General features: G+C 46.9%; 1 protein-coding gene across 7 annotated transcripts in view; it reads left to right on the top strand.

Annotated features, from left to right (window-relative positions):
- PRKN (parkin RBR E3 ubiquitin protein ligase) overlaps positions 1-21,882 on the top strand; it is a 1,133,456-nt gene extending 1,111,574 nt beyond the window's left edge. For all 7 annotated transcript variants that reach the window (XM_084777800.1, XM_084777801.1, XM_084777799.1 and 4 more), the window contains 2 exons: positions 13,053-13,170; positions 19,986-21,882. In XM_084777800.1, coding sequence (XP_084633926.1) covers positions 13,053-13,170; positions 19,986-20,098 — 231 coding nt within the window. In that variant the 3' untranslated portion in view covers positions 20,099-21,882. The remainder of the gene's footprint in view (positions 1-13,052; positions 13,171-19,985) is intronic.
- The last annotated feature ends 1,408 nt before the right edge of the window (positions 21,883-23,290 follow it).

Here is a 23,290-nt window from a genome sequence, read left to right as displayed (position 1 = left end):
TACTACCCTGGCCTGGGAGCTCCCAGGAAGTCCCTGATGTGATTTTAATATGCCCGTATGCCCCCAGTCTCACCTCACCTGTGGCTTTGGTACATGTTCCACCAATAATTGCAAGAACGGCCCTTGTCTTCATCACCAAAAGTGCTGTTCTAAATCGAGTTGTGAAGTATGTTTCTAGAAACTTCCTCAGCCAGAAACTCTGTAGTCCCATCACTCCGATTATTTTTTAATGATTTATTTATTTATTTTATGTATATGAGTACATTGTCTTCATGCATACCAGAAGAAGGCATCAGATGACATTATAGATGGTTGTAAGCCACCATGTGATTGCTGGGAATTCAACTCAGGACCTCTGAAAGAACAGCCAGTGCTCTTAACCGCTGAGCCATCTCCCCAGCCCACCTCAATTATTCTTTAATCCCAAATTTAACGTGTTCAGATTCTTCCAAAACAATAACAGCTATTTGTGACAATAACAAGGTTTATACTATGGGCCCCGTGGCACCATAATTGTTCAGCTCGGTCCCTGAAGGGTGCTGTTCCACTTTTCACCAGCAGAGGGCGGGCTGCTCAAGGCAGCCATCTGCAGCCTGAGCAGCTGCTTGACTTTTTACACTGGGGAGGGCTGTGCAGAGACAAGTGTGACAAGTGAGTGTCACCAGGTGTTTACATTACAGTGAGGAAGGTGGAACTTAAAAGCTGTCATTCACCTGAAGAGAACCAACCTGGGGTATGCCAAGTATCTCTTCAGCAGCGCCTGGCTTTGACCCTTTTTAGAAAACACATTTTATTTTCTCTTTGAGGATTAAAAGATCCTTGTCCAATTTATTTTCTATCTTGAAATTACAAATAAAATTTCTAGAAAAGGGAAGAGAGCCCTTGAGTGGGTATTCTCTACTTCTGGTAGCTGACCCACACATTAACAGTGTCCCCTAGCCATTATTTGAGCTGGAAATTTTACAGATTTGCTTTCAAAAGCTTTGTTGGGGGCAGAGGGGGACTTTGATTTACCTGTATTTTCGAGAGACAGGCTTTCTCTGTGTAGCCTTGCTGTCCTGGACTTGCTTTGTAGACCAGGCTGGCCTCGAACTCACAGCGATCCGCCTACCTCTGCATCCTGAGTGCTGGGATTAAGGGCATGTAAATAAAAAGATTTCCTTTTATTCTTAAGAAGCCTTAGAGACCCATCAAAGCTCCAGAAGTCTTCACCATCATTGCAAATTCTCAGTCTTAATATCTCTGTCTCTATCCGACAGAAATGAGGGCGGCAACGCCCACAGTGCCACTGACCGAGGCGTACAAACACAGTCATAGGCGGGGCACACTGGCTCCTCTCTCAGCTCCGTGTCCCTCCTGTTCTCTCAGCAATGGCCACAGGGCCCATGGTGCCATCATCATAGTTCTGCGGATGAGAGGACCCCAGGTCTTCTTCTGCCCAGGGTCTTTAGCAGAGAGTGGTCCCGGCCTTGAAAGCCATGCATCACACTCCCAAAGGCCTTCTCCTCAGATGGGTCACAGGCAGATCCCTGGCCTGCAAACAAAAGCATCCGCCCCTTTGGAATCATAGGTTGCCTAGCAGGCTGACACTCGGTTTTGTTGAGGCAGTCTGACATTCTGCCTTTTCCTATACATATATAGATATATAGACACATGTAAAGAAATATTTGTATATGAAGAGGCATATACAGAAAGATTTATATGTGGGAGGGATATATTTATATACCTTAGAAGAAATTGGGATATTTTTCAGGTATAAATACGTAGAAAAAGGCATTTCTCTCATTTTAGTTCATCTCCACTGTATGCACACACACTCACACACTAACACACACGCACTCATACACACACACACACTCACAGATGCACTTGTGTGTTTCCTTCCTACGGTTGGTGAGCCACAAGTAGACCTAGCGTTCTATCTAATTATCTGTCTCGTCATGCTGCCCTCTATGTACTCTGTGTCAGTCTGCGGCGGTGCTGAGTCTCCTGACTGTCTCCCACCAGCAACGTGATACACGTTCTTGCTTTGCAGCTTGACGGTTGGAGCTGTGCTGAGGTGGGGGGTGGGGGGCATTTACCCCACTCACAGTGTTAGTCCCCAGGCCCCAAATGAGACGTGTGCTCCTGAAGAGGAACAGTGACACCCACCCCCACGCCTCTTGCCCCTCACCACCCAAAGGGCGCTGTTTGAGGATTCTGCTTCCTGTACCCTACTGCAGGCCAGATGAATCCGAGCCGCTAGGGTGTGAGCACGGGCACCTACATTATCCAAAAGCTCCCAGCCTCTGACTGAAACCACTCCACTCCAGAAGGGTTTTAACATCGGAAGTAAGACAGCAGTTCAGGATGCAAAGCAGAGATGTGTCCACCTCAGGTGGGAATTTCCCCAGGCATGCTAGCATGCAAGTGAAAACTTTCCCCCAAAGTCCTCCCAACCAGCAGCAGAGATGTAGTCCCAAACTCTCTGTGGCTCCTACTCAACCAGGGTGGAAAGAACCCAAAAGGCTGTAACATGGGAGAGTCCGGGAGCATCTGTCAGGACCCGCTGGGAGACTTGCTCAACAGAAAGGGAGGGGCGTGGTAGATGCACCAGAGCGATGGAGGGCAGTGCTAAGAAGGGGAAAGGCAGGCGTTGGCTCTGGCACTGTAGGGCTATGCCTGTCCTGGGAAAGAGCCAGCTGAGGGCAAGTGGTGCAAGCACATCCCATTGTTCTAGTCCCAGGAAGAGGGCAGATGGGGCCCAGGGGCCAGAGTAAGTACCAGAGCCTTCCATAGCTGTGATCCCAGAGAAACTACACACCCTTTTAAAACCAGTAGGAGTATCTACTTTGTTTGATAAGCCAAACTCTTTGAAATACAGTCTGTCTTAGTCTACAGGGTTGCTATGACAAAGTGACAGAGACTGCATGGCTTATAAACAACACAGGTTTTCCCCTCTCAGTTCTAGGGACTGCAGATCTGGGCTCCATCAGGCCTGGGGTCTAGTGAGGACCCTCTGTCAGGCTGCAGACCACTGACTTGTTGCTGTTCTCACATAATAGAAAGCAAGCAAGAAAGCTGCCTGGGCACCCCCTCCCTCTATGAGGGGGTGGATCTCGCTCATGGGGGCTACCTCAAAGGCCTCACCTAACACCATCCAACTGGGGTTTCCCCACTAAGAGACAGAGTCCGTTGTCGATGCAAATGCATAGGAATTTGTTGAGCCAATGCGATGGGGTCTGTCCAGCTCTTTCAAGATACAGACCCCGAGAAGCAGAGACACGGGCCTTTTATAGGTTTTAGACAAAGAAATGAGTTTTACAGTATGTGATTGGTTGGCATTTGGGCAGAAAAGCTGCAAGCAGGGAGTTACAAGTCTTGGCGTTTGGTGGTTGGATAATGGGTGAACGGGCAAGTTAACCTATGGAAAAGATTGGTTGAAGCAGTCACAGGGGGTGTTTAGGAACTTTTTTAGTTGAGGAGGGGTAGTGGAAATTTTAAACACAGCTGGTTGTCCTTGAGTCCAGCTGGACCCTAAGTACAGACTGAGACCTTGAGTCAAGTTGGATTCTTTAAGGTTTTTCCTGTCCCTGACACACACACACACACACACACACACACACACACACACACACACAGTGATCTGATATCTGTCTGTCCTTGGTTCAAACTGGACCCTCTAAAAATTTGCATGCTTTGGCCTTAATGGGGGTCCTTAAAGGAGGACTGGGTAGGCCAACTTTTACATTTTCCCAGACTTTGGCCTTAATGGGGGTCCTTAAGGGGGCTAGTTCCGGTCCTTCCCACCCCTCTGAGCCAACTGACAAACCCAATAGCTCCCTTTACAGTAGCACGTAAATGACCACACAGGCATAGTCTGTTAGCTCTGTCAGGCGTTGAGCTTGCATCACGCTAATGTGCAGAGGTCAGCCTGGGGAGACGGTGGGTCCCCTTGCAAGGAAATCTTCAAGAGTACTTAGTCTTCAAGTCACACCTGCTAGGTCCTACGTATTTTAGGATCAGACATTGGTATTTTGACAGGAAAAAAAAATGTTTTTCCTCCCCACCCCCCACCCTGAAATACAAAAGCACGTTATTATAAATCGGCAGTATGATTTCTGCAAAGTATGCTCCGGCCCATGTCGTAGGCTGTCACGGTGAACATTTTGCTCACCTCACTTAATTCGGCTACGTGCCATGAAGCCTGTACCTATGCTCTTACCCTGAGCCGCGGACTCCAGCACCAATCAGCACGTCCCTTGTTCCTGCACACTGACTGTCTAAGTCAGTCAGGATGGGTGTGAGCTAGAGTGTGGAGAAGCCTGAGTGGTTACCACACACAAAGGCACACACATGTACTCTCACCTGTAAGTGACTCAGGGAAACGCTTGTGGTGTATGCGTTTGGTTTTTAATCAACGTGCAAAGCGGTGAGTGTCGTTATAGCATTTTCAGGCACAGTCTGGTGTTTTGTTTTTTTGTTTTGTTTTGTTTTGGTCCTTCGCTCCCTCTGCTCCCCCATCCTTCCTGTCCTTTCCCTATTCTCTTTCATCACCAGTAGCTCCCTTTGTGCTTTCATGTCACCTGTTCTCCCGCCCCCCCTACCTCTCTACCACCGCCCACACCCACACCCTTAGCAACTCTGCTATCTCCTGGGGAGTTCTCTGACTGGCCTGGGCTGTCTGGAAACCTGTGCACCTCTTGTGTTTAAACATCTTTCTGTGGGTTTGGAAAATTCTGGCATAATTTAATTGAATACATTATCTGTGTCTTTTGAGGTTACCTCAGACCTTTTGCCCATGTTTTGGAGTCTTTGCTTTGGTCTCTGGAATATATCCTATGTTTCTCAGATGTTTCAGTCTTCTTCATTTTTCCTTATATATGTATAAGTGTGTTATCATCTTGACTTTGTCCTCATCTCTGATTTTTTTTTTTCCTCCTGTGTGGTCTTGTCTGTTGAGGGTGCATTGTTGTATTGTTTATTTGATGGGTTACTTCCTCCTGTGTGATCTTGTCTGTTGAGGATGTGTTGTTGTATTGTTTATTTGATGGATTACTTCTTTCATTTCCAGAATTGTCTCAGTCTCCTTTCTGAATTTTTCTTCAGCTATGCTGGCTAGTTTTAGCTTAACTAAACGCAAACTAGTTATTTGAGAAGAAGAAATGACAACTGAGAAAATGCCCCCATAAAATTGGAGTGTAGGCAAGTCCATGAGAGTATTGTCTTAATTAATGATTGATGTAGGAGTCTTCAGCCTTGGTTCTATAAGAAATCAGGTTGAGAAAGCTATGGGGAGCAAGCCAGTAAGCAGCACCCTCCATGGCCTCTGCATCAGCTCCTATCTCCAAGTTCCTGTCCCGTTTGAGTCCTTTTTGGTTTTTGTTGTTGTTGGTTTGGTTTTTTGAGACAGGGTTTCTCTGTGTAGCCTTGGCTGTCCTGGAACTCACTCTGTAGACCAGGCTGACCTCAAATCCAGAGATCCACCTGCCTCTGCCTCGTGAGTGCTGGGATTAAAAGCTGCACCACCACTGCCTGGCTCTGTTGGACTCCTGTGAGTTGTCCTCTCGCCTTTATACATGTGCTGTGGCACGCACACACGTGCATACTGGGAGCTGTGAGGCTGTGGGTAGGCCATGATGGGCGTGGCTGTTGTCTCATTTGTGTATCTTGGTTATGTTCCATGCATCCATTGTGGTGACTATGTCCCTCCTCCCGTTTTAAATGCCCCTCCCCTTCCTCCTAATTCTTAATTTCTTGTTTTCATGTGAGTCCTCTGAAAATTTCTTCACTAGTAATTCTGTCTCCTGCTACTTTTTAAAGCAATATTTATTTATTTATGTATACAGTGTTCTGCCTACATATACACTTGCACACCAGAAGAGGGCACCAGATCTCATTATAGATGGTTGTGAGCCACCATGTGGTTGCTGGGAATTGACCTCAGGACCTTTGGAAAAGCAGACAGTGGTCTTAACCAGTGAGCCATCTCTCCACTCCCTACTTTTAAGATTGTGTGCCATGGTATCTGTAGTGTGTGTGTGTGTGTGTGTGTGTGTGTGTGTGTGTGTGTGTGTGTGTTTATCTTAGAGCTAAGGGTATCAATATTTATGATAGGAGCCCAGCATAGTGGCTCACATCTTTTTTTTTTTCTTGGTTTTTCGAGACAGGGTTTTTCTGTGTAGCCCTAACTGTCCTAGACTCACTTTGTAGACCAGGCTGACCTCAAACTCACAGCGATCCTCATGCCTCTGCCTCCCAAGTGCTAGGATTAAAGGTGTGTTCCACCACACCCGGCCGGTGGCTCACACTTTTAATCCCAGCACTCAGGAAGCAGAGGCAGGCAGATCTCTGAATTCAAAGGCAACCTGGTCTACAAAGCAAGTTCCAGGACAGCCAGGGTTACACAGAGAAAGAAAAACAAAACAACAACAAAAATGTGAAATGTTCAGTGTTAGCATATAAGCAGCTTTACAAACCTGCCCCCAGGCTGCCTAGCAACCTATGATGTCATCACAGGCCGCCCACCACCAGGTGTATGCCCCTGCCCAGGATATGGAAAGGCAAACCCCCTCTCTCTCTCTCTCTCTCTCTCTCTCTCTCTCTCTCTCTCTCTCTCTCTCTCTCTCTCTCATCTTATGCCACATGTGTTGTGTAGCACATACTTCATATTTAACAGTCAGTGTGTAATCCCCAAAATTAACCCGAAACTCCCACTTGCCCAAGGACCAGGTAACTTCCTGGGAAGAGAATAACAACAAAGCCACATGGGAAAATACGGTAGCCTGTGGGTTTGTCCTTCTAAGCATCTGCATAGCGTGTCTCAAGCTGGGCTTCCAGGGAGTCATCTTAAGCAAAGTCCATCTCGGTTATTAGTAAAGCTAATGGCGGAACTGCTTTCTCTCCTATAAATCTCAAGACTAACACACACAGTGCACGCAGGATGCTGGCCCGGCTGGACACAGCTCCCTCTCACATGCCGCAGCAACCTGAGGAGTTCTTTTCCGAGAGCCTGTGGCCAGGTGAGGGCAGGGTCCTTGACTTCAGCGCAGAAAAGAGTTTCAGGGTGAGCCAGTGTTGCCAGGGTTGGGCTTTAGCAGAAGGAAGGTTTCACACAGACTTCTGCGCTGGGGTCAGTGGGCAGACAGCAATAGGAGAGCACGCACTGGGAGCACGGGCTTCTGGCTCCAGCTACTGAGGAGCGTTATATTCCATCTACAGTGGCGGTTGCTAGTGAGCCTCTCTTTTTCATTAAGTGAGACCGTGGGGCGGTTCCAGACTGGCTTGCATTACAGCCCACGAAGTAAAATCCCAGGTCACCTGGGGTGCCTGGACGGTAAGATGTTTCGACTGTAAACAAAGCCTTGTTTGTGAGATTCCCAGAAAAAAATCCGGCAAAAGAGTAAGGCCTGTCCTTGTGGGGTCATGCAGGCTCGGCCTCGGGCATGACTCACTATTATTTATGAAATGAGAAAGAAATAGCTTGCTCATTAGAAAATACCTCTGTATAAAAGGAATGTCGCCATCTCAGCCATGTTCCTTGTTCTGCTAGTGTCTAGCCTCAGTGATGAAAAGCGTCACACTCCCCTCCCGCCCTTGCTCGCCTCCCACCCCCCCCCCCCCAGTTTTCTCCACCTTTCCTTCTGCTTTGGAATGACATGGGGGGTAGAAAGAAGAGGCACCCGCCGAGCAAAAGAGAAAGCACTGGATTTGGAGAGAGCAGAGTGAAGGTTGCTGTGGAAACATAAAGTAAGGAAGATGTTGGTAGTCCTGAGACCGAGGTTAAAGCCCAGACGCTTAACAAAAACAGTACAGGAGGGTAAGTAAGAAAAGAAAATATAGGGGAAAAACCCTAAGTAACTTCGGTGCTACCCTCAGTCAGCACTTCTTCCTCAGGAAGGTGATAGTGTCCCCCTCTCTTGGACTGTCCTTTGTGTCAGTCTCACAGGTGCTAGACATGGCTTCAGAGCTCAGCATCTCAGCTGGTTATGGGTGTCTCTCCAGGTAGAAGGATTTCTGAACCCAGACTACTCTCTGCCAGAATCTACCCAGCCTCTCCCAGCAAGTTACAGTCTTGCCCTGGTGAACTGGGTGCTGGACTTTCCAGAGCCAGGGCTTTCTGTGTTAGGTTCTGAGGGGTGGCAGAAGACCCGCCCACATGAGTCCTTCTGTTTGCCACCTGCCTCTGGCTTCCAAGGCTGCCTTCTAACTCTGCCACAGAGCTCACCCTGGCAACGGTGGGAGTTTTTCTCTGGCAGGCTGTCTCAGGTCCAAGTTTTCTGGCCAAATTTTGGCTACACACTCTCACACCTACCCTACTTGAATCTATATCTTTGTTTTTCAGTAGCAGCCGCTGCTCTAGGGAGATGACTTAAAAAATTTTTTTTTACATTTTCTTATTTTATTTTGTGCGTGTGAATATTTTGTCTGAACGTATGTGTGCATTGTGGGCATGCCTGGTACTAAGGAGGCCAGAAGAGGGCGCTGTGTCCTCTAGAACTGGAATTATAGGTGGTTGTGAACTACCACGCGGGTGCAGGGAATCGAACCAGGATCCTCTGGTCCTGTAAACCACTGAGCCATTTCTCTAGCCCCTGAGTCTTTACAATGTATCTAGTAGGAGAAAAGTCAGGCAGATGGCATGGCAATATGGACAGTGCTTCCTCCTGGTGGGAAACTGAAGGCAAGTCTTGTCTTGTTTTTTCATGCTTGCATTTCTCAGACTTTGTATAATTCATATGTGTATTTTGAGGTGAAAATTTTTGGAATGTTTTAAAAATGTCAATCACAGTCTTGCAGCAACATCAGAAATAAGAAGTTAAGAATTTTAGTTTATTACAAATTTGACTTTGTACATTTATAAGACTATTTGATATTTAGCCTATTCAGTGTGACTATATATATATATATATATATATATATATATATATATATATATATATATATAATTTATTATTAGAACATAAAAGAGCTCCTTCTCTAAAGGGAATCATGAAATTTGTTCTGGGTCAAATATTAGTGGTCAAGGCCAGGAATGGCAGCCCTGAGCATCCTCAATGACTTGCACTGTTATGGAAAAGGTTACATGTACTTTTCCAGTCTAGAACAAGAGTGCATGATAGTGGTACATGCCTGTGGTCCCAGTGCTTGGGAGGTAGAGGCAGGAGGATCAGGAGTACATGGCCAGTGTCAGCTACACCATGAGTTTGAAAGGCAGTGTAGACTGCATGAGACTGTCTCAAGAACAAGAGAAAAAATGTGTGATAAGCCAATACACTTACCAGATGTGTTGGTAGAAATATCAGATAGATTATATTAAATTGGGAAGTCTCTTACCATTTTCAAGTGCTGTCTTTTTTATAACGTGCATTGGTGTTTTGTCTGCATGTATGTCTGTGTGAGGGTATCAGATCTCAGAGTTATGACAGTTGTGAGCTGCCATGTAGGTGCTGGGAATCAAGCATGGGTCCTCTGGAAGAGCAGTCAGTGCTCTCAGCTGCTGAGCCATCTCTCCAGCCCCCTTCAAGTGCTGTCTTACAACGTGCTTAGCTCTGGGCTTGGCGGAAGTCAGTAGTCTGTTGAGAATACATTCCAAAGGTTCTACCACGTTGCAGAGTTCAAAAATAGAAGGGAAAGACCACAGACTTAATTGAAATTACAACTGAATGAATTTATTAATTACTCCTAGCAGGACCACAGGCAGAGGTGAAGGCTTGCTGTGCAGAAGAAGCAAGAGGGAGGTGGGCACTACAATTACCTCGTTTTTGTGGAATGCTCAGTGTCACCCCCATCAGCTAGTGAGGGGCTGACCCTCTCACTCCCTGTTCCATAGTGACAAGTGGGCTTACAAAAGCCAGAGCATGCAGTTAATTACCTCTCGGTAGTTTTTACAATCCTGGGGAAGGGGCCAGGAGTTGGAGTTGCCAGAAACTTGTCTTTTACGAATTTAGAAGGGGTGCATGGCACAAAAAAAGGAGTTTTCTTTAGCCAACAATTAAATTAATCATAAAGCTGGGTTGGATGCAGAGGGCAGTAACAAATGGCTGTTGGGGGCTGACAGCAGCCCAAGATCATTTTGGCTCTGAATCTGTGATATTCTGTCTCTTTAGAATCAAGAAGTACTAGTTGGCCAGTCAGTCGGTATAATCTTTACCATCAGTGTGGCTTTGTCAGAGAACTGAAATTCTTATCTCTATAGCCAATCACATAAATTATGAAACTATATATAGCTTGCTTCTTACACTATAATATATAGACACATGTACAGCCACCCACTTTGGGAAACATAGGTGCATGCTATCTCCTGGGGGCCCCAGACCCCTCAAAAATGCATGTTAAAGTAAAAGTGTGTGACTGGGTACCAGATCTTGAAACAATCTTCATCACCCAGAGTTTTATCACTGAGGTCCTATCTATCTATCTATCTATTTATCTAGTATGCTGGAGCTAAAGGACGCTTTCTGTGACCTACAGTTCAGTCATCAAGCCCGCTCCACTTTACTCTAACAAAGTGCTCACACATCCCAGAAGTCCCTTTGCCTCACCAGAGGTTGATCTTACAGTATGATGACGTTAACAGAAATGCGTCTGACCCCGGTGACCAGCCCTTGGCACATCTCCCCTTGGGGCCGACTTACCGCCATCATGGGTGCATCCCTGTGCTCACCTGTCCCATGGTGCCCTGTTCCAGATGGCTGCTACTTACTCAGCTAAAACTGACTGAGTTCCTGCTGCTACCCCGGCACCAAGCCAAGGGCTTGAAATACAAGGATGACTCAAGCATGACCTTGGTCTAGAAGAATTCACTTTCTGCTGGAAAAACAGAAACATAAATATCAAGGTCCCAACAAAAGCTGAAGAATGCTAAAAAAAAATAAAATAAAATAAAAATAAAAAAGCTGAAGAATGCTATAGCTTAGACAGAAATGGTAGTCTCCTTCCTAGTACTTCTTTTAAAGAGAGTGGAAAGTTTAATAACTAAAGGGTTAAAATATGAAGATGAAACAAAAGTGAGATTTATCCTTATTGTTAGATTCTGCTCCTTAGACTTTGGGTCTTATTTTATTTATTTATTTTTTTAAGATTTATTTGTTATGTATACAACGTTCTGCCTGTCTGCCAGAAGAGGGCACCAGATCTCATTGTAGATGGTTGTGAGTCACCGTGTGGTTGCTGGGTATTGAACTCGGGACCTCTGGAAGAGCAAACAGTGCTCTTAGCCTCTGAGCCATCTCTCTTACCCCTGACTTCGGGTTTTAATAGGGACCCAACCATACTGTGAAAATCAAGACTGGGGGAATGCTAAGCCACGGCTGTGAGCATCGGTGGCCCAGCGCCTCCTACGTCACTTCTGCTGACAGTCTCCAGGAGGACTGGCTGTCAAGCCCAGTGCGTTGGTCCGGAAACTTGCTAGTGAGTGTCTGAGGGTGCAGCTGGCAGCCTTCGGGTCTCCAAGGTTGTTACATTTAGTTCGTATCAGTGTTACTAAGTAGCCCTGGAAATATCTTCTTAAAATCATTATTACAAGTTAATAAAATGACTCTCATGTTTGTGAAGCAAAGGATAAATGAATTAGTAAATAAATAAATGCTATGGTGGTCAAGGTGGAGGGGCTGTGTTTGGATTAACATTTTGAAATGCAGCTCCAGGTCACAGCGATCTTATACTAAATGTGAAAATGACCAGCTCTTCCTAGGCACAGGTCAGCCAGGACTTGGAGTGAGCGGGAAGTGTCCTGGGGTCTGGATGACAGGCAGGTGCAGAATGGAGCACCTGCCTGCACTGGGTCCTTTGGATTCCATTATCCAGATGAGGATGTCTTAGTTGGTTTTCAACGGGATTAGGTTTTCAACACATGAATTCTTGGGGGTGGCAAAGGCAGCCAGGCCATAACAGGCAGTTAAGAGTCAAGGATGGACTTTCATACAAACCCTGGTACCCCATTTTTGACCGCATCCCCTTGATGGGGAGACCTGTTGGCACTCAGAGGAAGGATAACAGGTCACCGAGAAGAGACTTGACACCCTATGAACATATACAGGGGGAGGAGGTCCCCCTCAGTCACAGACATAGGGGAGGGGAGTAGAGGGGAAGTGGGAGGGAGGGAGGAATGGGAGGATACAAGGGATGGGATAACAGTTGAGATGTAATATGAATAAATTAATAAAATATTTTTAAAAATTTTAATAAAAAAAAAAGAGTCAAGGATAACCTAGTCCTTGGGGACATGAATGTGCCAGTAAAGGCATCATGGCTCACCATATTATAGATCCTGAAGGTATTGAAATTATCAGCCAATAGCACATACCACATGCTCATCGTAAGGACTTTAGGAAGGGGATCCCCAACACTCAGCACTCTGTGTTTTATTTCCATCTGAGAGGACTCACAGAGAGGGTGAGGAGCCAAAGTCCCGCGTCTGGGTGGATTTGAACCCAGGAAGCTGCTCGCAAAGCCCACAGTCCTACTATCTGCCACCAGCGACTCCTGAAGTCTGCTTATCTCTGTCTTCACCTTGCTCTCTCTCTCTCTCTCCTGTGCCTTCTGGGGTCGCATCGGAGGTCCCCAAGAATGTAAGCAGAGGAAGATGCGCAAGGGAGTTGAAAAGTGAAGACTGTACAATCTCAAAAGACTCTACCACCTGCATAACAGTGTCTGGCCACCGTCAGCGCCTCCAAGCCTCAGAAACTAAAACTGACATGTTCACACTCAACAAAGGGCGTATCGGGAGGCACGTGGGGGGTGTTTATTACTTGCCTGCATATTAATCACTTGCTCCATAGCATTTATTGCAATCACATAAAATCCTGAGAACAGAGAACTCTATGCTGTAAAATTGAGCAATCTTTTCTGAGCAATCTTTCTTAGCTTATAAGTATATAGCAGGTGCCAAGAACACGGTGCCCACACATGTTCAATGACTATCTGGCACTTGTCAAACAAGTTAATATTTAAGCTTGCCTGAAGGCATATCCATCTTTGAGAGGCATGTACACTAGCACTTCAAGGAATGCAGACCTCAACCCCAATAATAAAGACTCAAATTGGAGCTTCTTTTGTCTCTATCAACCCAGGCCTACAGGGTGGATGAAAGAGCCGCCAAGCAAGCTCGTTGGGAAGAGGCGTCCAAGGAAACCATAAAGAAAACCACTAAGCCTTGTCCTCGCTGCAATGTGCCAGTTGAAAAAAATGGTGAGTGTGAGCTGAGACAGCAGCCAGGCTTGCTGGGGCTCTCCTGCATGGTGGCCTCAGGTGGCAGGCAGTCGGGACTTCATGGGAGTAGGGGTGGGGGGTGGGACTGAGGGAGGGGGTGCACAGCTTGAGGCTGGCTAGGCGGAGTGTGAGTGTCTGTTCTTCAGCATGAAATCCCTCAACCTCCTAAACCCAAACTCCACTAAAACTGACCTGGTTTCTCTACAGAAATTTGGGGTGCTCTCTCACACTAGCATATGCTGCCAGGTGGGTGGCAGTGGCAACTTCCAGGGTGCTTTCTGTGGGATGAAATTCTACCCTTAGACTGGAAGCTGAGGTGGTAAATTAAACTTTCAGGCGAGATGGTGGCCGGAGTGGGTGACATCAAGTGCACCAGGGCTCAGTCCAGTGTCAGTGAAGAGAGATGACACAGGCGATACACTAGCTGCCCTTCTTATAAATGACATTAGACACTAGACATCTGCCGAGTCATCCACTGTGATGACAACAATAAAGTCAATGTCCCCACAAAGTGTCTTCCAGACTGAAGGACAAGGGGCACTGCCATGTCAACTTTATTTGTCCGGTGACACTGTCTGCATGTCCCCTCATGGAGTCTAATAATAAAAATAGCTATTTTGTGTCATGCACTGACTAAAAGCTTATCCTGAGTCCTCTCTAAGGACAGAGCGTTTACTCCTCAGGCTGCCTGAGAGGGTGCCATAAGGGGCAACATTCCAACCCTGCATCCACATGGTAGAGAATTTCAGAATTTCTCTGGTAAAGAAGCAAGGCTAGATTTATTTGATCCTTTCCCCAAAACTTTGGCACTCTCCGCTTGCCGCACATGCACACACCCCCCATCACTCTTGTTAATATCCCTTGATGGCTGGAACTCACTCTGTTTCTTGTGTCCCTGCCACTGGGGAGGCAAAGCCTTCAATGACACTGGTGTCAGGTTCCTCTGTTCAAATGCCAACATTACCAGGCTTTGCGAAGGGACTTTTTCTTATACCTCCCAGCAAATCTTCTGTGACTTTTAAGAATTTAAAACAACTATTTGGACATGTCTCAGAATGAAATGAAGTGAAGGCCGGCCAAGTTTTCCTAGAATGTTCCATTTTGCAGTCAACAGACCTGAAAACATGCACATTGGTATTTGAATGGTTCCTCTTAAGCCTGTCATCCTGCCAAACCTGTCCCTTCCTGACTGGTGCAGTCACATTCACTGCTCTCGACAGTGCTGGAGCCACATGGAAACCCTAGAGAGCTCAGATTCAAAGATGTGCCCCTCCTACCTCCTCCACTCAGGGGCCAGAGGCCTTGGCTCTGCAAGAGACTGAGAACCAGCTCAGCTCTAACCCGATCCATCTCTGCTTGCCATGTTCTTAAAGTGTGTCTTGGAGCCCCCTCGAGCATGTGGGAGAATTGCCAAGTACACTTTTGAAACTACAGACTTCTGGGCCTCTACCCAGACCCAACTACCTATATATTTTAAGCTTATGGCAAGGTCTCCCAAAACACTCCAGGGTACGGTTGCAAGGCCCGTGCATTGGCAAGCATCCTTAGAGGCACACAGCCATGTGCATCACTTCTCCCCTAGTCCACAGTAAGAACATATCATACAGAGGACATCTGAGTGGATGTCCAGGCGCCAGCATCATTTAGGGCATTGTCTTCCCTGCAGCGGGCACTAAAGTGAGCGTCACACCCTGAGAGCCACTGCTAGGGCAAAGCACAGCTCCTCCTCCAAGGGGAACAACAGAGAGTTTATCCTGAACCAAAGTTGAGTGACCATGACGTGGAACACAGGTTCGAGTTGCCCAGAGTGACACTTCCAACCGTGAAGACCCCGCCAACTTTTCGAGGCGTTGAATGACAGCAGCAACAATAAAATTCAGACATCTATGCATTTACCAGGTTGATTGACAGGTTTGTCACACTGCTGGATATGGCAGAGCAGGGAAAACTCTGCAACAGTCCCCAGGTGCTGTCCAAGGACAGCTTTAGCTTGAGGGTTGCAAAGCTCACCAGTACATTCCATTCTGAAATGTTTTGCCTCACAGACATGAAGCTGTTAGGTCAGATGCAGAAACTGGTGATAAGTGACCATTAAGGGGCTGAAGGCAGCCCACAGCCATCCTGGCTCTCACTCTGTAGCGTCCCCCCTCCCTCCACATGCACCATTCATGAAGTAAAGTCAATAATTCTGCAGGATCTGTACCACAGAGGGAGCCTTTTCAGGGAACATCAGTCCGTACCACTGAGGCTAGCATTCTGGTGCCCCTGGAGGCTCCATGTCGCTCACCCTGAGAATCAGTGCCTTCCTTCGCATCTCTTGCAGGCACACTCTGGACTTCCGTCCTGCCGTCTTCTCCTTCGCCGTTGTCATTGTGTGGATTTGACTTTGGGAGGTTTCTGGGAATTGGATCACTTCCATTCTGCTCCCATTCACTTCCATTCCACTCTGCTTCTGTTTGGCTGGGGGGGGGGCGCTTCCTGTGTGGATGGCACTGCTGTTTGGGGACTGGAGTTGAAGTTGGGCTCTGATCTGCCGGGGTTCCAACCTTCCTTCAGCCATTGCCACCTAGCACTGGGCACCTCTAAACCTATCGTTTATCTCTGGACATCTATCCCACCCTCTGGGCCACAGGGACCATCAGTTTGACCTGCAGAGCTGGGGTGAACGCTGAATGAGATGATGTCTGCAAGGAGTACTTTCGAGTGGCCTCTCAGTAAATGTCGCCGCAGGGTCATGCCTGTTCTAAGAAGACAGCAATCCTTAGTCAGTGGGTCCCACAGCTTTGCTAGGCAACCAGCCAGCATTTATGTGGCTGAGAGGAGAACAGATGAAGAAAGGAGGAGGAGGATGTGAGGCATAGCTTGGGGTAAGAGGCTGGCTGGTGGGCACTGTGGCCTTCCCTTCATCCCTGGTGACCAGCCATTCGCTGAGGGCTGTGTGCTATAAGGTCTGCTTTCCTGAGAGCTGGCTGGCTACAGAATGAAAGCTGATGACCCTATATCGAGCACTTGAGCCTCTTAAGAACAATCTTTATCAATACCAGCAAGAGGGGGCGGACCTTTCCAGACTAGCAGGAGCAGGCTCAGCTCAGCCTTGGTGAACCTCACTGTTTCTCTGCATGTTGGAATGCTCCTAGAAGGACAGTGATTGGTGTGCCACTGCCAAGAGTGCAGGGGGGGGGGGCAGCGGGGTTAAGAGACCCCACTTTGGTCCTGCCCACCACTCCCAGACTGAGATCACATGACAAGGGAAAGAGATAAAAGGTACAAATGGCATTGTCAGAGGAAAGCATTAAGTGTGTACTAATGGGCAGGGCCCAGCTGCTTACTGTACAGCTAAATAGGACAAGATCCTTTCTCTAGAATCCCAGACAAATGTGGATTTGACCCAGGCAAGGAAGAAGTGGAAGACTACTTGTGCAAAGACGGGGTGGGGCGGGGTATGAACACCACCCCTGGGCTGTGATGGAAGCCCCTTGCTTACTAGAACTCCTAGCCAACATGGGAGAACAGAGGACTTAAACTCGATTCGCTAAGACAGGGAACTATTCAAAGGAAACAACCAGGTCAGATCTGTTGAGACACAGGCCGCACCACAGGCATAGAGACGGAGTTGAGGAGCCAAGTGACTCACCCACACAGGCAGTTTCCAGCAGGGTCATTTCTTAGAAATGCTGTAATGGGCTCTAAATGATGCCTGCTGAGCGTTAGCCTCTGACCCGAAACACTGCAAAGAACCTAAAGTGTCCTCAAGCTCATCGCTGTAGCGCATTATACCAGATGCAGCCTCCAGGGTCAAGAAACTGTGCGGTCCAGTCCCCAGCTCACGCCGGTTCCACGTTCAACAAAGTGGTTCTTCCTACAGGGAGATGGAGCCACTTCTGTTTTCTTTCTTTTGTGTGTATGTGCGTGCACAGGTGCACATGTCTGCAGGAGTGCACGTGTATCCATGCACATGTGAACAAAGGCCAGAGGCCAACCTTGAGTATTGCTCAGGATGCTATCTTCTATTTATTTATTTATTCATTCATTCATTCATTCATTTATAAGGTTCAGTGTCTTAGGCCAGCAGGATAGCCCAGCATGTAAAGGCACTTGCCCCTAAGCCCGGTGACCTGAGTTTGGCCTGGGACCTACATAGTTGAAGGAGAGAATCGACTTCCCCAAGTTTTCCTCTGACCTCCACTCATACACACCCATACACATCCAATGCACATTTGGTTTTGGTTTTGTTTTTCAAGACAGGGTCTCTAGGTGTAGCCTTGGCTGTCCTGTACTCACTTTGTAGACCAGGCTGGCCTGGAACTCAAAGAGATCCTCTGCCTCTGCCTCCCGAGTGCTGGAATTACAGGAGTATGCCTCTGTGCCCGGCTTATTATTCATTTTTTAAAATTATCTCATTGCGTGCTTTCCTTATATTTGAGTTCTTCCACTGATGAAGAAGGTGTACTGCAGAGTGCTCGCCATGCCTCATGGCAGCTGCCTCAGCCGTTGCATACTCCCAAAGTCATAGTAACAACAACAAAGTGTCATGATTTAAACCAGTCACACAGTAGCCTTTCTCCGTTATCAAACGGTGCATGTTGAACATAGGTGTACACCTTCTAATTTTCCTCATTTTCAGTGTCCTCTTAGTTAGCATACAAATGAGTGGGCTTCCTCTGACATTTCTTTCTGTATGGATGTTTCACCTGCAGGTGTGTCCGTGTACCATACACATGCCTGCAGGTGTGTCCGTGTACCATACACATGCCTGCAGGTGTGTCCGTGTACTATACACATGCCTGCAGGTGTGTCCGTGTACCATACACATGCCTGCAGGTGTGTCCGTGTACTATACACATGCCTGCAGGTGTGTCCGTGTACCATACACATGCCTGGTGCCCCTGGAGGGTATGGGGTCCTCTAGAATGAGAGTTACAAACAGTTGTGAACTGTCACATGTGTGGTAGGAGTTGACCTCAGGACCTCTGGAAGAGTAGCCAGTGCTCCTAACCACTGAGCCATCTCTCCGGCCACTGATGCTCTTGCACATATATGAACTTTGTTCATACTTGTTCCCATACTACTCTCCCCAACTCCTGCCTTTCCCACTGGTCTCTACACCCATCCCCAGTAATTTTTTGTGCCTTTACGCTGTATATGTATGTGTATCATTAAATGTAAGTTCTGCACATTGACTGTTAGGTTCACACATTGAAGTCAGGTTTTCAGGAGAGAGAACCTAGTATTTTGCTCTCCCCCTGCCCCCACCCACATCGCCCTGTTTCCCTGCTCTCTCCTTGGGACCTCTGCTCCCACCATAAAGTCCTCTTCTACCCTTTCTCCTTTTCTGTCACCGGCAGCACAGTAGACTAGCATGCCCACGTGAGGGTGTAACACAAACCGAGAGACCAGCAGGCAACAGGAGTTTCCAGCCTGTAGTCTTACGGGTCCACCGTTGTACACCTTTGATGGGAACCCCGCTAGGTGGTGGGTGCTGTTGAGTTGGCTGTGCTTCCAGAATCAAGGTCCCAGGGGCATCTCCACATACAGGGTCTAGCAGGAGCTGGGGATCAGAGAGAGTGCTTGATGTAACGCTCTCTTCCCACTTCCCCCCACCCCCTTGCCATAGCAGGCACTGCTTTCTGCAGATATGAGTTATAATGTGAGAGTTTCAGATGCGTAAGGGTGGAGAGGAAAACAATTCTTACATAGAATAACTTAAGTTCATCAAATTTTCACATATTGCCAAATATCCTATAAGATGTTTTAGAGAGACTTAAATGACGTTATATAGACACACTAGTCTCATGTATTATGTACATCCTAACACACGGCTGTTAGTGTGTACTAAATGGCTCTGTCTTTGATTTCTAAGTTTCGCCTTTATATTTCACACACCTATAATCTTTTATGATCCTTCAATCAAACAAAAGTCAAGTAGAAAATAGGGCCTTATTAATATGTTATCCCAAGACACTACCATGCCTGCTTTTTGCAGGGCTGAGGCTGGGACCCAGGGCTCCATGCATGCTAGGCAAGCATGCTACCAGGTGAGCTACAGCCCAGCTCGGCATAGCCCTTTCGTTCCTTAAATAAAATATCATTAAAGAACATATTCTCTATTAAAAATAACACCCTGTCCCAAACTCCGGTTGATAAATTTTGCTGAGCCAAGTAACACAGAATAAATATGAACCCAGGAGTATTATATACTAAAGTATTAAAATTTTAATATGTACTTTAAATCATGAATTTATATGGTTATTTTTTTTTTAATGAAGAATCAGCAGTGTATAAAACACAAACCATTTGTGTCTAAACACATGAGGAGAAGAGGAGAAACTCAGATGTGTGGATGGGATTTGTTCTGAAGGCAAAGAACCCTCTGCCACAACGACCTTATCTCATCTTTTCTTTTCTTTTCTTTTTTTTAGGGGGGATGTTTTGAGACAGGATCTCTCTGTATAGCCTTGGCTGTCCTGGACTCACTTTGTAGACCAGGCTGTCCTGGAACTCACGGTGATCTGCCTGCCTCTGCCTCTGCCTCTGCCTCCTGAGTGCTGGGATTAACGGTGTGCGCCACCACGTCCGTCCAGCTATCTCCTTCTTTCTCTGGCGTGTCCCTACTCAGGAGCAGCCTCCTCTGCTGTCCCGCTGTCCACTCTGGCTCAGAGTCTGTCTGCTCTTGTTGCTCAGTATTGTTCACTACGAGGGTAATTTCTGGCATGGCATGGCATGTTGGCATGGGAACTAGGGCTCTCCCGGTGTTTGTGACAAACCCATGATACCTGTGTCCTTTGTCCCCACAGGAGGATGTATGCACATGAAGTGTCCGCAGCCCCAGTGCAGGCTGGAGTGGTGCTGGAACTGTGGCTGTGAGTGGAACCGAACCTGCATGGGTGATCACTGGTTTGACGTGTAGAGGGATGTCACTGGGGCACTGCCACTGGCCGCACATCCTCATGAGCAGTGCGTTGACTGTGACCTTCGTTAGCCATTTCTTCTCAGTACATAAAGGCACATACATGCACGTGCACAAGCACGGGCTGCAAATTAGAGAAGCAGCCCCTAGGTCTTTTCCCCAGCACTCAAGGAAAACAGCAGCGCCTGCTGGACCCCAACAGGAGCCACTATCAGCCTCCGGCTCATGCAAGTATCAGAGCTGGGATGAGAGTGCAGCCCGTTGTTTTGGGTCATCACATGAGCAGAGCCTGTCCACCTTCACCTTCCTTCCTCCCCTTCACTAAATCCATGTAGAGGCCATTGATTCTGTGGGAAGTGCTTCCCAGGGCAGTTGCCACGCTCCGGATTAGTTAGTCCATGGGTTCTCAGAAGCACACTTGAGATCTGAGGAACGCTGTTCTTACGCACCAATCATCTATTCCCAGAGGGCCCTCAGCAATAGTCAGAAATATTTGTTTATCCCCCAAATCCTATCTTTAGAAATGGTGCTGATAAGATTACAACTTATTATTATTATTATTATTATTATTATTATTATTATTATTATTATTATTATTATTATATTACAATCAGCTTATCAGCCAAGTGAAAAACTAGGAAAGCTAATCTGAATGCCGACTGTTTAAATTACAGGGAGGGCATGGAAGCTGAACCTACTTCCATTGGTTTAATTATCTGCAGCTTTAGAAAGAAATGATTTTTCCCCCTGAAAATATTATACAGTCTGTAATTTGGTTTGAAGCATTCCCATTTCAGCCTGGAAATTTAGCTCATGCATTTGGCTTCACTGTAAATTTAATGGAGAAAGTGCCTATAAAGGGGATGTTTTTAGAAACAATCCCATGATGCTGTTCCAAGCTAACAACAGGGTCAGGAAACAGAATATTTATAGAAGGAGCATCTCTAGATTGTCCAAATGAAAACAGGCCTGACCCCTCCACCAGAGGGGACACCTCTGCACATCTGTTCCCTCCTCCGTTGTTATGTCCCAGAGAGCCCTGTGCACCCAGTGGTCCTACAGGCAGGAACCTTTGCACCGGACAGTAAGCGCACAGTAGAATATTCTTCAGCTTAATATACATCACATTTGAATGTTAATTTTTCAAGATTTTCTTTTCTTTTTCCTGCTTTTGTTTTGTTTTACTTTTGTTTTCTGGTGCTACCGGACATGTGTCCTGAAGCCAAAAATCAAATAGAAATTGGTATTGGTATCTTGTAGTGTGAGGAATGACCAGCAGGCTTAAATCCATGCTTGCAACCCAGTGGCCCAAATCTCCACCTCAGCCAGGTCCTGAATGTGTGTCATATGCTAAGTCAAAGTGACAAAGCCACCTGTCCTGCAGTACTCAGGGCTTTCATGTTAGCCATCACTCTGTCTTTCACAAGGTTGCTCTTCCCACTGCCTCCTTCCACACCTGTGTGCTAGAATAGTTTTGGGAAGCCAGGACAATGTCTGCTGCTCTGTCTTGTTTACTGGGACTCCTCGAAGCTCTGTGGCTCTCCAGTGTGGTCTTTTTTCTTTCAGTTGATTGCCTATGTTTTCTTCAGAATAGAATAGTGGTTCTTAAAATAAAAATTTAAAAAAAAAGATCCACAGTGTGTGACCATGAATCACAGGCTGAGTTCTGTGAGCACAAATAGTGAGAATGCAAATCAAACCTTTGCAAAGCAATCTTTCTTTTTCTGTGAAATGCATAAGAAAAATCTCGAGACTGTGTCTGTGGTGTCAATAAAAGATCCAAAAGAGTGTTTGAGCCTATCTTGGGAATGCATTTTTGACAAATGTTGGAGATGCAAGAGAGAAGACAGACTATATTTCTCTGTGACCTCTTATACTGCTTGGAAGCATCACCCATGGGAAAAGTAGCCCCTTTTCTCTCCGTGATTAGCTGTGGGGGTTCTGCTTTTTTAATTATCACAATCTTAAAGACCTCACTCTGAAATGTAATGGTTATTTTCTTGCCTTGCTCACAGACTTGCCCAAGTAAGTGTTTGCAAGAGAAACCAGGCTGGAGAGATGGTTCAGAGGTTACAAGTACTTGCTGCTTTTGCAGGGGACCTGAGTTCAGCTCCCTGCACTCACGGGGCGTCTCACAGCTACCTGTAACCCCAGTGCCAGGGCATCCTATGCCCTCTTCTGATTTCCACTGCATCCTTCAGATACATGATGCATATACATGCATGCACGCACATGCACACACACACACACACACACACACACACACACACGAGAGAGAGAGAGAGAGAGAGAGAGAGAGAGAGAGAGAGAGAGAGAGAGAAGGAGAGAGAGAGATATTTTGAAGAGATACAGGAAGCAGCTTGGGTTCAGGAAGGAAGTTGGCCCAATCCAGTAATGTAGTTGCTACAAGAATATGAGGACCAGAGTTCAGTCCTCCAGAAGCCACGTAGAAAGGCAGGACACAGCAACACCCGCCTGTAATCCTGTCACTGGCAGGCAGAGACAGGAGAGTCCTTGGGCCTCACTGGCCAGTCTCACTGACTTGATGAGCTCCAGGTTCAGTGTCTCAAAAACAACATCACAACAACAACAAACCTTAGAGAGCACTAGAAAAAGCGAGGGCTGGCTTCCGGCCTCCCCGTGCATGAGCGTCTACATATCACACATATCTAAAATAAAGCATCAAGATTGTGTCGTGCTGGCTTCATGCCACTCTGTGTGTTTATTAGGTACGTCCCTCCTTGCTGTGATGACATACTTGACAAAAGCAACTTCCGGAAGAAAGAGTTTATTTTGGCTCATAGTTTGAGAGTGTGTGTGATGGTTAGTGTTGACCGTCGGCCACATGGCACTTGGCATCACCTAGGCTTGTCCCTGTGTGTGGGGGCGGGCAGAGGGGGCAGTTCTAGATCCGGTTAAAGTGAGAAGACTCACCTAACTGTGGGTGGCACATTCCATGGCTGGAGAAAGTGTCGTCTCTCATTGCCTCCTGACCACTGACACAATGGGACCAGCTGCCTCAGGTTCCTCGGCCCAAACCATGCACCATGATGGATGCAAACTCCAACTGTGAGCCAGAACAGGGAGCCCCACTTGTTTAAGTTGCTTTGTCTCTGTATTTTGTCACAATATTAAGAAAAGTAACCAGCACAAACTAGGTCTCCTCACATCTGGGCAGATGAGCAGCAGATA

This window comes from Acomys minous (assembly GCF_964271855.1).
Source record: "Acomys minous genome assembly, chromosome: 3".
Classification (NCBI taxonomy): Eukaryota; Metazoa; Chordata; class Mammalia; order Rodentia; family Muridae; genus Acomys; species Acomys minous.
The sequence above is the reverse complement of the archived record's forward strand: the minus strand, read 5'-3'. Positions and strand labels throughout refer to the sequence as shown.